A 13,640-nucleotide genomic window follows, 5' to 3' on the forward strand; every position below is an offset into this window, starting at 1 on the left:
AAGAGGGCTATCTAAATAGTAAACAACCTTCCCATGCTGCTTTGTCAGCACTAAAATGTCAGGGACTCCCCAAGTGGCTTCATTATGTTTTTGAGGCTTCTGTCAAAGATCAATAGACTAAATATAGTATCTGGGTCTCAAGTATGAGCGTTTATGAACCACTCATATATCTTATTCAGCAGTTTTGTTAAATATTGAGAAAAACAAACTTAAATCAAAGGCAGTCAAGCAGCTGACTAAGACATGTTGAACAGAATATTAAGCTTGGTACGGGATGTGTGTGAGATTTAAAGTCTTGAAACATATATTGAACTTTAATTTATGCACTTTGAACATTAGAGATTAAAGACAAACCACTGTTGCTTAAAATACCAGCATCCCCAAATTCTGTACGGTGGGTTGGACATGTTGAAACCGAGTGTTTTACCTCCAAATGCAATCCCTTTCACAAAGATGATTTAGATTAGCGGAGTGTTACCATCCAAGTGGTTGTTGGTGTCCCCGCTCCTTGGCTGTATTGACGTGGTAATGATTCAGATTACAGATGAGTTGATGCGAGAACAGTGAGCCTAATGGGCACATTAGCATTCCCACTGATCTCTGCCTGGGCAGGGTGGGTTTGTCTGATCTTGTACAATCCAAGACACACAGGAGGGGTGTTGATGGTGTGAGTGTGTAGAGGGTGTGAGTTGACAAGTGTGCTTTGAATTAGCATTGGTATGTGGAGAGAGGACAAAAGATTAGCCTTTGACGACTTTTGACGAGGCTTATTGTGGCCTACAGTATTTTGAAAGTGTATTTGGGATGAACTGTTTTGTAAAAGCAGCTGCAGTGTCTACACATTTGAACATGATACTTTTGACAGATTTTATTTGATACTACATAACATTTGGAAGATGTTCCTACTCTTATGAAATACATCTATTACAGCAAATACTACACAAAACAATGCTAAATTGGACCTCTGGATGTTCCAAGTTACAGCTCACATCATAACTTCTTCAGTTTTTCTTTCTTGTATAGTGCTCATCAGTCACTGACTGTGTTGTTTCAGTACTTTACATTTTGGGAGTGAAATGCAAGACCGCGAGAATCTCTTTTGTTGACTCAAATGTATGTAAATGAGTTTGGATACCTTCTCCCAGCTGCAAACACAAGTCCCCTTTTATCGTCCTCCTTCTCTGAAGTTCAATCAGTAATTTTGTTTTGATTTCATTGGTGGGGAAAGTACTTTAAGGTCCTTAACCTCAGTAAAAGTGGTTATACCAAACCATAGAATAAACGTGGTTACAAGTATATCCTGTCGTAATAACTTGACTTGTGTAAAAATATACAAGTTTTATAGACCTTATGTTTCTAAGTATAAAAATTAAAAGTACTTATCATCTGGTATTGTCCAATTCAGTGTTATATTTGATGTGTGAAAACATTAGTACATTAGTCAAATGTAGAGTTCTATACAACTCTTACCAGGGCAGTTTCATAGTTTGGCCTTTGAGTGTATTTTTTGTACAAAAACCAGCAATGGTAAATACATTTACTATGTCGTAAAATATTGAACTACTTTTACTTAAGTTAAGTAAATCCATGCATCTTTAAACTTCTACTGCCTATATGTACATCTTGGCAAACACAGATTATTGTACATGTAGAAGAACTCTAAAATACTAAAGTAGCGTGCAATTACCTAACAGTTGCACCGGTATATTAGATGTGCTTTATCACTCCACCTCTGATTTATATTTGTTGCACAAGATTAATTTAGCAGAATATTTCCTCCACAAAATGTCGCTTTCTCAACATTTTTCCAGCATTTAGTATTTTTTTCTGATGTATTTGAAAAATGGCTCAATATGGTTGAACAAATAAACAGTAATATTATTTATACGTGCCCTCCTCTCCGGTGGGGGCGCTGTTAGTTTCTGTCTGACACTGACGCTCACTGACAGCAGCAGGTCCCTTTAACGCATCTCACATGGAACTCCTGGCCGGTTCCGTCCCGCGTGCTGGCAGTTGAGCCCTAACGGACCAGCCCGAGCTAGGCACTCTATTCTGCCGGACTCGCCTTTTCGGCTTTGACAGCTCCACCGTTATCTGACTTTTTCCAAAAGTTAACCTTCACGGCAAACTTGACAGCTAACCCAGAGAGGCTCTGTTTACACATGTAACAGCTGTAACACACCTGTTAACCAAACTCGTTTATCCAACCCGGTTTATTAGAAATATTTCCGTTAACGGTTTCAGCAGAAGTGGTAGCTCTGAGCCATCAAGATGACAGAGGAACTTGAGCAGATTCTTTCGCAGCTGACACAGCCGGATAATGCTGTTATTCAGCAGGTAAAGTCACACATAACTTTGTCCGTGTTAGTATTAGCATTATCAAGTTTGTTAAACGAAGGGCAAGTTGGGAAACTTAAGTGTAACGGTTTACTAACGGTTAACGAATTAAGCTAGCTAACAAGTAACGTCTGGTAACGTCTGGCTAACTGTCCAACAGTTGGTCATGATATTCAGCACCATTGTGTCCCAACTTGAAGAGATGTGCATTGTGACTGTAGCCTACTTCGACTTTATTTTAAAAGAAACCAAAGGCTTGGGTTGTGAGTCATTTGGCAACCAGTCTAACATGGTGAGAACTCTTTTGTCCCTTTTTAGGCCACCATCCAGCTGAAGCAGGCTTTCAAAGACCCAGCCATTATCCCAGCCCTGTGTGCTGTCATGAGTGGCTCCCAAAACCCTCAGGTATTCTGTGTGTGTGTGTGTGTGAGATAAGCACAATTTCCAGAATTATTTGGTCAACTGTTGAGTGAGTGTGCTATCTCTTAGATATCAGTTCTTTAAATCAGTGAAAACCAATTAAAAAATATTGTTTTTTTCCCACCTATGTAAACTAGATTCGCCAGTCAGCTGCAGTGATGCTGAGGTTGAGAGTGAAGAAACACTGGAAGAAGATTAACCCTAATGATAGAGAGAGGTTTGCTTTTTTTCTTTGCACTCAAGACTTTCACACAATCATGACACTAAACCCAGTTGTTGTTGTTGAATACAAGTCTTAATGTGACGTCTTTCCTTTTTCATGCAGCCTTAAGACGGTGGTTTTGCAGGCCTTCATGCAGGAAACCGAGTAAGCTACTCAGATTAAACAATTGCAACCCACTCTTTCCTAAATGACACTGACGGAGGTATGTGAAATATATACGTTATATTAATGAACCCTAACTCTCTATGTATGTTTATTTTGCAGGCACACAGTGCAGCACTCACTCTCCCAACTGTGCGCAGTGATGGTTAAGCATGAGACACCAGACCGCTGGCCTGACCTGCTGCAGCTCCTCAATCAAGCCACCAAGAGCAGCAACCCTCACGACAGACAGGTACAGGCCTCATGGAACATCAAGACATTTAAATAAGGTTTAAATATCTATACATTTAACACATAACTGTATCTTAAAGTTAGGGCTAAACATCTGTAAGGAACTTTCCGGGCTGGCCTACACAAATATGTCCTCCCTGCTCCACTCTTACTGTATGATACGATCTCTGTCCTTATCGAATTCGGAATATCAACTCTCTTTTGTCGTAACAGATTGGCCTCCTGCTGCTGAATAAGGTGATGGAGTCCAATCCGGAGCCTTTCAAGCCTCACTACTGCCAGCTGCTACAGCTGTTCAGTGTGGTTCTGCAGGACCTTGAAAATCCAACAGCCCTGTACTACTGCATCCTCACCCTCACAGCCATAACTGCATACACTGGCACTGAGGAGATGGTGAGTGAGTCGTACAGTTATCATTTTTGCATCTGGAACAATTCAAAAGACTGAATAGCCTTTACATGTGGGCTAGATTTGTACCCTGTTATTGACTGGTGTGTATTTTTCTGCCCTTCAGAACCTCATGCGGTCTATTATCCCAAGCCTGATTGTCGCTCTGAAACACCTCATCAAGGCGGATCAGGTACGTTTTTCACAGACATATTTTTTATAAGTATAGCTGTTTCTGATGCCAGTAGTATTTAATGGTATGGATCAATCAGGTCCTTTAATTACTGGGTTTATCTGTGTCTCCACAGAGCCAAGCCAGCGAAGCCATGGAGGTGTTCAACGAGCTCATGGAGAGTGAGGTGTCCATCATCGTTCCTCATATTGCTGACATTGTCCGCTTGTGCTTGGAGGTGGGAGCTGCTTAATGTCTGAATAACCTCCTTGTGTTCTGAATTTCATTTCAATTTTAAATCCCGTAATGATATGTTTGAGTACCTGAAGGACTTTGAGGGATTGGAATTATGATAACATATATTAAAAGTCTTTGTTTGGTTCAGGTTGGCAGTGACTCCACTCTGAACGACTCTCTGCGGGTGAAAGCGCTGTCTTGTATTGCTTTCCTCATCAAGCTGAAGAGCAAGGTAAAGTCACCTCTCAGCATCTATAAATAAATGACCTATATCTAGTCCAGTTTTGTCAACAATGACAAAGTTTACAGTTTTTCCTGGGCTACAAATGTATTCCTTCCCTTTCTGAAAAAATTGTGATTCACTTTCAAAGTTCTTTGTCAGAATTTGTTCTTCATCTCGGGTTTTAATCATTGGAGGAGAATTTCAGAGGTACAGATAGAAAATAAAAAGCCCCATTGAATTGAAGGTGGATTCCTTTATTGAAAGAAAAATGTGTGCATGTCTCCGGGTTTTATACTTTTGACTTTTCGGCTCGTCATATGCAGCGACAGCTAGCTATACATGACCGAAGTGATAGGCTTAACAATTACATTGCCTCAATAACAACTATCCCCATCGTTTTCTCTACTTTATAGACGGTGCTGAAGCAGAAGCTGCTGACCCCTATCCTGCAGGCCATTTTCCCTATTTTGATTGCAGCCCCCCCACCTGGTGAGCAGGACCCAGAGGACGAGGAGGATGACAGCGGAGATGGAATAGACAATGACAATCCCAAACATTGTTCTGCTCAGGTAGGAGACATCGTTTCATATGGATATACAACTTGTTCTTCTGATGTGTAAGAAAAACGGCTTTGCAGCAGCCCTAGTAGATTCACTGTGGAGTACGGAGGATTACACATTATTACACACTTAATGGTTTTCTTTTATTTCCAGATTATTGACACTATGGCCCTCCATATGCCCCCAGAGAAGCTGTTTCAACAACTGGTAAGTCACGTGAATAAAGACAGTAATGTTACATTGAGAATTGAAGTAACTTGCATTGAGTTAGAACCTGGACACTAGTCCCTGCACCCTTCACAGTGTATTATGCTGTGTGTTTTAGATGCCCATGACCCAGACCTGCCTTGCCAGTGAAAACCCTTACCAGAGGAAGGGGGGGCTGATGTGTCTCGCTGTGCTAGCTGAAGGATGTGCTGACCACATACGCACTAAGTAAGTCCAGTTGACAGGAAACCACTTCTCCATATACTCTTTATATTTTCAAATGATGACAGCAGACACATGTTCTGTGTGAGAGGTAGTCTGTTGGCTCCGATTCACCTTTTGTCTGTATCAATGTCAGGATGCTGTCATCAGTGCTGCAGACGGTGTGCCAGAGTCTCTCTGACAGTAATCAGGTGGTGCGCAGTGCCAGTCTGTTTGCCCTGGGACAGTTCTCTGAACATTTACAGGTGAGTTATCACCGCAGCATGTACTGTGACACATGAGTTTCCTTTGTTGCTTGAATAGAATGAGTAGATGCAACACTTCAGTACAAAAGCAAATCCCTTTTGTATTGACTCACTCCTTACTTATTTAACAACTATATTTATTGTTTTACAGATAACTATATTATGAGATTAAACTTTACAGAGTTTTTGTTCTGTTGCTCACTTTGGTTTCTTCCTGTTCCCCCCAGCCTGAAGTGAGCAAGTACTGTGCAGAGTTGATGCCTTTGCTGCTGGGTTACCTTTCGTCATTAAACCAGGCCAAGGTTGGCCATGTAACTAAGGCCTTTTATGCTCTTGAGAACTTCATGGAGAACCTAGGTAAGTTGATCACTGCAAGAGAAAACGTGAAACTATAACCTGCATTAACCTTTCAGACATTGTTTTAATAAAACATCCAATGAAACAGTCAAAAAGAAAACCTACATGAAATGATGTGTTGTGTTTTATAGAAAGGATTCAGTGGATTTAGTATACATGTTATTGAAAAAATGTCATGGTTTTAGTATTCAAAAGGATCAATCATATTTGACAAACTATAGCATAGCTTTTAACTGGGTGTACATGCTTTATCCATTGCCTTTTCTCTCAACAGGAGAAGGTATTGAGCCCTACCTGCCCACCCTGATGGAAACCATGTTGTCTGCTCTTAACAACGCTGAAAACCTCAAGATCAAAGAGCTTGCTGTGTCTGCGATAGGAGCCATAGGTAAGACGCTGTCAAAGGTTCATTAGATTCAATCGAAAACCCTTTTGTTAATAACTATTTGAGTTGAGTTTGAAGATTACCTCCTGAAATCTCACTTTAGCAGTGTTTATCTTTCTGGCAACTTCAAACACTAACACGCTACCTCCTAACAATACAGCCTTGTTGTCACAAGCTTGCAAAACTTTAGTTTTAGTTTTTCCTTGTTTCAAAGTAACCCAAGCCCCATTGTCAATTACTTTCTTATCAGCCAATGCTGCCAAGGAGCTACTGGTCCCCTACTTCCCCCCGGTTATTGAAAGCCTGAAGGGCTTCCTGACTACCACCACTGAGGAAATGAGGTCTCTGCAAACTCAGTCCTTGGGTAGGTAGACCACAAATATGAGCAAATTAAAATAGTATTAGAACAAACTCCATTCAACCAGTTACCACTGGTGGTATCTGGTGATAACAAAGAATTAGTTTGCTCTGTAAAGGCCACAAACAGCGCTTACGTAACACCACTCAACGTCATAAATGGATAGATGTTAATCATCTTTGGCTGTCGCTGTCAGATACTCTCTCTGTGCTGGCTCGCACCATCGGCAAAGATGTCTTCAGTCCTCTTGCTGCAGAGTGTGTTCGTCTGGGCCTCAACCTCACAGACACTATTGATGACCCGGACCTGAGACGCTGCACGTACGTAGCCTAGTGTCTGTTAATGGCCACAGGTCCTGATTCCCAGTTTCAAACACAATCTTTATTTATTTGGAGACTCAATAAAGTGTTGATAATATCATACAACCTGTAGCCTTTACTTGAGCTCTCTCTTTGTTCCCACCCTCAGGTACAGTCTTTACTCTGCTGTATCCACAGTCAGCCCCTGACTGCCTCACTCCTCACCTCACTGCTATCACTACTATCATGCTGCTCGCCCTCAAGTCCAATGAAGGCATTACGGTATTTAGAACACAACCAACACCCTGAAACCCACAGGCTTTTCATAGAAATAATAATATTTAATAGAGCATTTCACTTTTTATCCTCTTCTATTCTCTCTTCAGGCACACGTCGAGGAGGACAAGACATTTGTCCTGCTGGATGATGATGACGACGACGATAACGACACCGAATTGGGAGAAAAAGACTCAGTTGATTTTCTGGTTGATGAGCCTGAGACAGAACTCCATGATGTTGCAGGGTAGGAGTCACACACATACACACAAGTACACATGCATTTACATTTAATACCCTTAAGCAAAATCTGATGTGACTCCGTCTGATACAAAGTGTATCCATCCCTCAGGTTTAGTGTGGAAAACGCGTACATCGATGAGAAAGAGGATGCCTGCGATGCACTGGGAGAGATTGCCTTCAGCACTGGGTAACAGATATTCACAAAAAAGATTATTGTAAAACAATATATTGCACATTTTGTTTTGAGGCATGCTTTACCTTGTGTTGCTGTGGTTTCCCCTGACAGTGCTGCCTTCCAGCCCTTCCTGGAGTCCAGCTTCCAGCAGGTTTACGAGATGAGAGATGTAAGTCCCTCTGGCTGCTCAGCCCCATCATCCTCCTCTGTCTAAAGGGATGTGAAGTTCCCTTTGTGCATGCTCACTCCATTCAACATGACCCATCATGCTGTTGGATTGATGCTTTTATTTGTGTCCTCCCTCCCTAGTTTCCCCATGAGGACGTCCGCAGGGCAGCTTTTGGAGCAATGGGCCAGTTTTGCAGAGCTCAGCATCAAGTGTGGAAGGAGAATCCCACTGAGACAAACCACCAGGGTAAAGCCTCTGTTCTCTGGAACTCCACACTTCTGTTATTTTTTTCAGGAAATAAGTAAATGGGCAGTGCTGCTTTCTGCGCAAGCGTATATACTGGTAGAATATAAGGCCAGCTAACTTATTGTTTTTAATGACTGTATAGTGGTATCAATGCAGTTGCCTTTGGCCAATTTAACTTTATTCCTTCCTGTACATGTTGTGTCCCTCCCCCAGCCCTACTGAAGTTGCTGGATGTGGTGCTTCCCTGTTTCGTGGAAAATGTGAGAACAGAGCACGAGCGACAGGTTGTGATGGGCATCCTGGAAACAATGAACAACGTCATAAAGTCCTGCAAGGAGGAGGCTTTCAAAAACCCTGCGCGCCTCAAGGACATCAGCCATGTGATCCGTGATGTGCTCAAGAAAAAGGTGAGAAGGCGAGACTCGGAAGGATCAGACGACGGCTTTATTTGCTTTCCACCAAAATCATTTCACATTCATTATGTTTTTCTTCTGGAAGTTATTCTAATAACCCTCCCGGTTGTTTTTCTGCTCAGACTGTTTGTCAGGACGGTGGTGGTGATGAAGCTGATGATGAAGAACACCAGGTTTGTTTTCCTCTTGCTGCGTGTTATGCTGCAAGAGGTAACTGCTTTCCTAAAAATGTCCACATCACTGCCCAGTTACTCATTGTGTTCCCTGGTTCAGGCAGAGTATGATGCCATGCTCCAGGAGTTTGCCGGGGAGGGAATTCCCCTGGTGGCTGCATCTGTGCCGGCAGACAAATTCTCCCCTTTCCTCAACGACCTGCTGCCTCTTCTCATGAGCAAAACTGTGAGTGTGACCGACTGACAGAACTGTTGGTTACTCGATCGTGGTAGGATCACAATATTATAATGGTTCAAACTTTGATATTTAGCAATTGTGTATTCAATGCCCCTGATGTTTCTGTTTTGGCCAGTATCACACTAATTACATCTTCTTCCCTCAAAAGAAATCCTCGTGCACAGTAGCCGACCGCTCCTTCTCTGTGGGTACAATCGGAGAAATCCTGCAGGCCCTTGTGACCGCACCTGGGGGCCCGGGAGTAGCAGGCCGACTGTCCAATCGCTTGCTCCCCGTGCTGGTAGCTGGGGTGAGGGACAGTGATGCTGAGGTCCGCAACAACAGCGTGTTTGGGCTGGGGTGTCTGGCCCAGGCTGCCGGCCCCATCGGTGTCACGTATCCTTCTGCACGTCTGGATGTGTCCACTGTTTAACACTTAATGCACAATTCAAAATAAAAAAACATCACATGCAATTGTTCCTTAATAACGTGTTTTCCAGAGACTATCCCATGATGCTGTCTGTGTTTTCCAACATGCTGACCAAAGAGTCAGACCTCAGGGTGATTGACAATCTGTGTGGAGCCCTCTGCAGGATGATCAGCACCAATGTGGACGCTGTCCCTCTCGAGCAGGTATATTAACTGATGGTATTTCATAAACACATTTTCACAAATCCACTCAAAACCTGAATGACAATTTGTGCTCTCTAACAGGTTGTGCCCGCTTTGGTGGGTTGCCTTCCCCTCAAAGAGGACATGGAGGAGAACAAGACCGTGTTCAACTGCCTGGCCATGCTCTACACACACAGCCCTGCTCTGGTACTGTACACACACTACAGTTATACTTGGTGTTAAAGTCTGTGTGTAGAGGACTATGTGTTGACATTCTGTCTCCATTGGCCTCCACACTAGTTAAAACACAATCAGTAACTAATTCAGACACATTTTACAGTTTGTCTTTGAAGACTTTTACATCCCTGCCTCATGCCTATACCAAGAGGTGTTCTTCTTAAAACAAAGAACTGGTGGCAAACAAAAAAACAGACATTGATAATTATAGATGATTTTAGCGTGATCCCAAAAATGGACAACTCTCAGGCCAGTGTTTTAAACATTTGTATTACATTTTGTTATGTTTTAAACAGTATTACAACAACACTTCATGCATGCATACAGCATATTCAAACTCTGGAAAAACATACTCATTTAAAATAGGATTATCAAACACATTTGATTCAGTCGTTTACAATCTGTTTAACGAGCTTCAAAGATAAATGGTGATGAATCTTTTCAGACATTGTGTGAACTTGGCCCCGGACTTGGACACTTCCATTGAACATCGTAACCACAATTCTTTTCATCTTTTTTCCCCTTTCAGGTTTTGAAGCTGATGAAGCCCATAGTTGCTGCTTCCACTCATGTTCTTGGCAACAACAAAGTCGATCAAGGTGAAGTTAGATAATGTCCCTCATCAGTCTTCCTCAGTCAGTCACCGCTGATTGATATTGCTGTTAGCATATAAATGTGTTTTTCAATCATTCCTTAACTTTTATTTTGTCTCTCTTCAGAAACCCAGATCACGTTGGCCCAGCTGATAAAGGAATTTGCTCAGCACCACTCTGCAGACTTCCAAGCAGCTGTGACCTCACTTCCTGTAGAGCAGCAGGCAACACTCAGTGCAGCCATCTCTGCCTCATAGCGCACACACATCCTTCCACTCGTGTCAAAAGCCAGCAAAAAAAACAAACACTTTTACACTGTAGGTGGAACGTAGGGACAGATATTTGTGACTTCTCCAAAAAATGATTTGAATATAGCACTTCAACCATTGTCGTTAGAATTACATTTGACATTTACACCTAGCACGCAGGATGTGTTGAAGTTTTATTTCAAGAGTTACTGTTTACCCTCCCGTGTTGTTGCCATTGTAATTGGTTTCCCTGTTATTACTGTAAAGTGCTTCTCCTATAAATGACTGTCCCCTTTCTGCCACTGTTTGGACTTCTGGCTTCTGCTATCTGAGTGTGAAGCATTGATCTGCTGATAAATGTAATTATTTGTTCCAATCTTTCAGCGTAATTCAGTTCACTTTAAACTCTTGATCCCTATTGTCTCTTGTAGCGATATATCTGCTCATGGGGAACTCTGGCAAATACAGCGGTTAATACGACGAAGATACTAAGCTAATAGTTCACACTGTATTATAGCTCGGCCTGTGACTGTGCAGCAGTCTCAGTGCTAATTCTAAGCAGCCTGTTGAAACTATTTAACAGTATACTACAACATTATTTTGAAGTGCAATATATTTTTACAAACATTTAACGTGATGCTACAATGCATGCTGTGCAGTCGATGTCGAGCCACTCCTCCTCGCCTCGCTATAAAAAGAAACTATAACACTTTGAATCCTCTAAATAAATGCTAACTTGCATCTTAGGATAAAAACCGAGTTACAAAAAGTGCTTTGGCGTGGAGTAGATGCACATTAACGTTGGTGGATTGACATTAACTTGCTCTCTGGTTGGATTCTGGTGACTCATTGCTCCTCCTCAGATCTCCCGTTGGTCCTGGGCCTCAGTAATGTCAGGCTGCTTGTTTTCCATGTCCAATGCCAAAGTCATCTGCACCGCTGTCAGTGCGTTATCCGCTGACAGACAGGGAGAGAGAGGTCTTATTTCAATGCATTTGCCACCTAAACCACACAGATATCTGTAATAGTGGTAAATGCCACACATTCGTCACGGTGGAAGCAGCCCTGTGAAGCTTTTCACACAACACAACTGAGGGCACATCAGGTCTATGATTATTATGCAGCTCTCTATTAATGCAGGTTGTCATAAGGAATCTCTAGCTTGCTCTGTCATTCAACCACCAGCCTTTCTACTACAGTAATTCAATGACGCAGAAAGAACACAAATAAAAGTCTATGATTGGAAAGTGAAACAGATTTTTACCCGAGATAAAATCAGTCATTTAATTGATGGAAATAAATACAACGAACCAACTTCTTAGATAATCGCTCATTTGTTAAAGTAGTTTATTAAAACACACATTCCCGATAGCAGGTCCTCGGCTTTATCTGGAGTCTGATGTAAACTATGATCTCATTTCAATGCCTCAAGCTTTAGCACAGCACTGTGATCTCCATCGCTCTGACAGTTCACTGCTTGGAGCAGGGACAGAACACAAACAGAATCAGACAAACTATGAGTTGACACAGATAATGAAAATCCAGGAACCCTGAGAGCTGGAGCAGCAACCTAAGATACCGTGTTGATTGAGTTAAAGTGCTTACAGACCTGTGCCTCCGCTTTTCCAAGGCAGGATATTCATCCCTGTGCGGCAGAAGGAGCGGTCAGTGTGGGACTCCGTGCTGTACAGCACCTCCTGCAGCTGTTTTTCTCCGGGCTTCTGGGCTTTCACTCTCACCTAGAAGAGGAAAACTACAGGTCTTTAAATCCAGACTTATACAACTTTTTCTCTTTTCGAAAACAGGACAAGAAGACATACCTCGAGGATAGTGATCTCTTTCTCCTTCAGCTTCCCTGCCTTGTTCTTTACCTGGGTCTTCTTGGTGTCCACCCACACCACCCTCTCCTTCACCTCTGACCTGCACACAGACACACATGTTAACAAATGTACATCAAATATCTTTTTTAAAACTTACTGGGAGCAGACTCACTCTTGGATGCCCAGGTCGGCCAGTGTGGTGTCTAGGAAGGGGAACGGCTGGTGTGCCGGGTCGGGCTGCACCTCTATGGGCAGATCCACGGACATGGGGAGTTCCCATTCAAGCTCCACACGCACCACGGTTCCCCGTGGGTTCTCCTTGCCTGCTGGTTCTTCATTGGCCTGCACCACATTGGCCTCTTCCTCCTCCAGCAAGGTTTGTGTCTCGTCTGCTGCCAGCTTGAATTTCTGATCTCAAACAATACAAATGTTTTTCCTCTCCCTCTCTGTGACTGATGCCCTGTTTCTGTTCTGCTGCAGGATCGGGCTTCTGCTGGTGATTCAGAGCTCTGCCTCTTCTGATGATGGAGGAAAGTGTGAGTGTCTGATGCATACGGACTGGTGCCCTCTGATTTAAGCAGCCGGTGTGAATGTGTGTTATGTGCCACTCAGATGCTAGGTTTATTAGACTGTCAGGGTGGTGATGGACGGGCGGTGTTTGCACTGCCAGGTGTCTTTGTGGATCAGTCTGGGTGAAGTCAGTGGCCTTATGCACTGCTCTCCATGAGGAAACAACTGAGAACTGCATGCTTTTTAAACTACAATTCATATTTGCGTAATGTCTGTCTTCATTCTGATATGCCAAACGGTGACATCAAGTTTATTTCTGTGTTGTGAGGTGATTCTCTCCACCATACATCTCCACCTCCGCTCATTTGTCTCCCTTTTTATAATTTAAATGAACTGGAGGTTGACACATGGATCATTCACAGCACAGCGTCATATTTTCAGCTTTTGAAAAATGTGTTCTTACTTTACACACACACACACACACACGTCCCCGTGTGTGTGTGTGTGTGTGTGTGTGTGTGTGTGTGTGTGTGTGTGTGTGTGTGTGTGTGTGTGTGTGTGTGTGTGTGTGTGTGTGTGTGTGTGTGTGTGTGTGTGTGTGTGTGTGTGTGTGTGTGTGTGTGTGTGTGTGTGTGTGTGTGTGTGTGTGTGTTGTGTGTTCTGTAGTAAGTAAGCCATCTTTT

General features: G+C 42.8%; 2 protein-coding genes across 2 annotated transcripts; one reads left to right on the forward strand and one right to left on the reverse strand.

Annotated features, from left to right (window-relative positions):
• The first annotated feature begins 1,987 nt into the window (after positions 1–1,987).
• On the forward strand, positions 1,988–11,003 carry ipo4 (importin 4). Its single transcript, XM_063912635.1, is given in 31 exon segments — positions 1,988–2,337; positions 2,656–2,742; positions 2,895–2,974; positions 3,083–3,124; positions 3,245–3,374; positions 3,587–3,766; positions 3,888–3,953; positions 4,069–4,170; positions 4,318–4,401; positions 4,806–4,961; positions 5,106–5,159; positions 5,278–5,387; positions 5,518–5,626; positions 5,854–5,983; positions 6,258–6,371; positions 6,619–6,732; positions 6,923–7,046; positions 7,195–7,228; positions 7,230–7,307; positions 7,412–7,548; positions 7,654–7,731; positions 7,831–7,888; positions 8,029–8,134; positions 8,348–8,541; positions 8,670–8,720; positions 8,821–8,946; positions 9,107–9,333; positions 9,438–9,570; positions 9,652–9,756; positions 10,316–10,385; positions 10,506–11,003. Coding segments are annotated over 31 exon segments (3,276 nt in total). The 5' UTR covers positions 1,988–2,271; the 3' UTR covers positions 10,637–11,003.
• si:ch211-196f5.2 (uncharacterized protein LOC556372 homolog) lies at positions 10,132–12,960 on the reverse strand. Its single transcript, XM_063912642.1, has 4 exons — positions 12,620–12,960; positions 12,448–12,547; positions 12,237–12,366; positions 10,132–11,584 (listed from the first exon to the last, which is right to left on the reverse strand). Exons 1-4 carry the CDS (start codon positions 12,712–12,714, stop codon positions 11,487–11,489), a joined length of 423 nt encoding a protein of 140 aa, XP_063768712.1. The 5' UTR covers positions 12,715–12,960; the 3' UTR covers positions 10,132–11,486.
• Positions 12,961–13,640: the final 680 nt, after the last annotated feature.

The sequence above is a fragment of the Eleginops maclovinus genome, chromosome 21, assembly GCF_036324505.1.
Source record: "Eleginops maclovinus isolate JMC-PN-2008 ecotype Puerto Natales chromosome 21, JC_Emac_rtc_rv5, whole genome shotgun sequence".
Lineage (NCBI taxonomy): Eukaryota > Metazoa > Chordata > Actinopteri > Perciformes > Eleginopidae > Eleginops > Eleginops maclovinus.